The sequence below is a fragment of the Tribolium madens genome, unplaced genomic scaffold (genome assembly GCF_015345945.1).
Source record: "Tribolium madens isolate multiple individuals breed KSU strain unplaced genomic scaffold, Tmad_KSU_1.1 Scaffold_7;HRSCAF=85;Tcas5.2_LG10, whole genome shotgun sequence".
Classification (NCBI taxonomy): domain Eukaryota; kingdom Metazoa; phylum Arthropoda; class Insecta; order Coleoptera; family Tenebrionidae; genus Tribolium; species Tribolium madens.
In genome coordinates this window covers 3,486,986-3,489,489 of record NW_025401050.1, presented here as the reverse complement: position 1 = coordinate 3,489,489, position 2,504 = coordinate 3,486,986, and the positions used below count along the sequence as shown (strand labels likewise).

General features: G+C 31.0%; 1 protein-coding gene across 1 annotated transcript in view; it reads right to left on the bottom strand.

Moving 5' to 3' along the window:
* The window catches only part of LOC123009699 (progestin and adipoQ receptor family member 4), a 14,786-nt gene that overhangs the window by 10,597 nt on the left and 1,685 nt on the right, over window positions 1-2,504 (bottom strand). Inside the window, exon 2 of the mRNA XM_044406177.1 lies at window positions 1,370-1,588. Within this exon, the coding sequence (XP_044262112.1) occupies window positions 1,370-1,588 (219 nt within the window). The remainder of the gene's footprint in view (window positions 1-1,369; window positions 1,589-2,504) is intronic.

The window sequence follows — 2,504 nt, the reverse complement described above, 5'->3', positions numbered from 1 at the left end:
ATTGTTAAATTAGTTAGTTTTATTCTCACCTGAGGATGACCACTTTGTGGTCGAAACGCGTTGTGCTATTAAAATAAAAGTTTGGTGTGACGGGCTAATCGTGTTTTTGTTCATCAATTATTTTGAGTCAAAAACAAGTCCCCTCTTGGAATTAATTTATAATCAAGACAGAGGAAAGCTCAAATATTCATCTGAAAAGTTTATTGCGTTAATTCATTATGTCATAGGAGTGATTTTGGAAATAATACCCAGTGTGCCTACGCAAGTTGTAGACTACATTTTGTAAACAATAATTGTTTCATATTTAAATGAAAATCCCATATTCTCCTGCGAGGAACATCGCAGTGTCTGCGGCATTATCGTTGGCAAATTTTTGCAATCTCTACACACAAAGTACTAGGAAAAAAAGTTATATTTATTCAAAAAAACTGAAAATTTTGAAAGTAAATTAAATTTTCAAATTTGTACAAAATGCGTTTACTTCTTTATCTTATAACCCCCCTACGGGCCTAAAAGACCTTGAACGTATTGGTTGTGCACTGTATTCTAACAAGCTGTTACACTCTTGCAGGTTTAGTCACTTATATTGTCAGGGATTTAATACGGCACAATACACATTACTCTAGTACAATGTTCAATTATTATAATTAATGGTTAATATTCAAATAAAAGAAAATGAAACCACCTTTACCAGATAGCCACATATCAGGAAATTATTTACTTTTCGAAAAAAATCATTAGTGTGAGATTGTGACGTGCGTATTTAATTCCTAATGGCATTATACACAAGCGAAATGTGGCCAAATTATGTTTTTATAAATGTACTAACGCCTTTTTGCTTCCCACTGACAAGAGTGTGACAGCACATAACCTTATTAACTGTCAAAATCTTGTACCTTAATGTGGCTCCCTCTCGAAACCAAAAAAAAGGCACGGAACTAATGAATGCGACTAGCCGGGTGAAGGGAAACTTCCTTCATTAATCAAGGAAGCCGTGTTTTTAATATTAAAAAAAAATTACTTCAACAAGATTTTACACCTAGTTTAATTTTGGTGGATGCGCCGGGCTAGGATGCGTTTTATTTTTTTTAAATTTATAATTAATTATTTAAAAATTAGGGTTCTTAGTTTTTTAGTTTTGCGACAACCTATTATCATTGGTGATCAATTCTTGTAAAGAATTAATAAATCAATTTTCTAATTAAGCCATCCCGATCACAAAAACACTCCCCATCTCATATCGATTCTTCAACTAATTCAAACGGACTCTTTGAAAGGACAAGGCTACAAGCGAAATTAAACCGTTCAGGTCAAGTTCGCACACTAGCATTTCCATCTAATCGAAATTCGCAACTATGCAAACAATTACCGAAACTCTGACTGATCCAAATTCCCAACATGTCCAATTGGAGCAGACGATGATAAAAATATTCGCTTCGATTCAAATTCATAAAAAGATGATAAACGAAACTCCCAACCCATGGACACAAAATCCCCAAAAAGTGACACCATGAAAGGAAACGAAGCTCGACTTGGGACCATGGAAGCAAAGCAGGCACAGTGAAGAGGATGTAAAGTATTGGAATTGCTGTAACAAAAAAAGACTTATTAGAAAATCGCACTTTTCCGGTTTAAATTCAATAATACAGGCTTTGTGTCTGGATACAATAAGACTGCAAAAATTGGATTATAAAAGTGCTAATTTATTTTATTTGCATAATGAGCCATTCAAAAAAAAATCTCACAAATTTATTTGTAATAAAATTTCCATTATTAAATTTAGAATTAATATCGCCATAATTTGTAAATTAATGTGACAAAAATGACAATTCAACCTAGTGGATGAATTTACCGACATCGAAAGATTTTTTTTAATTTGATTTATTATTCTGTAAAAAATAACAAGTAAACTTAGTATTTCACTTATCTTTTTTTTTAATAATTAGTTTCTGATTTTTTCTGAATTTACTTTTTGCATTTTAGTTAAAGTTTAGCGAAAACCCTATGTAAGTTTACAAAAAAAAATGACAAGATGACAAGATTAATAGTTATTTATTCGACGAGTTTGAGTGTAAATCAGACTCTTTATTTGACACTCGTGGTTTACCATCCACGAGGTGGAATAAAGCGTCCGATTTACACTCAAACGAGTGGAATACAACATTTTATTCTTCGAATTAGAGTCAACAAGCCTTAAACTTGCTTTAAATCTGTTAAAAATAATTTGACGTTTTGTATTGAGAAATGCCAAACAGTTGTCAAAACTTCCTTACACGAGAGAAAAACCGTAAATTTTGACAGTGTCGAAGAATAAATTAAATTTAAATAAGCGTATTTAAAAAAATAAATAATTGAAAAACTAATAAGTTTAAGTATTTCAATTTACATTAAGAAAATAATTAATCCCCGACAACGATAAAACAAGAGATAACAATAAACTAAAGGCAAAAAGGCTTAAAAATGGTATTAAACAATAAAGAAATATTTTGTTTTTTATTAATATT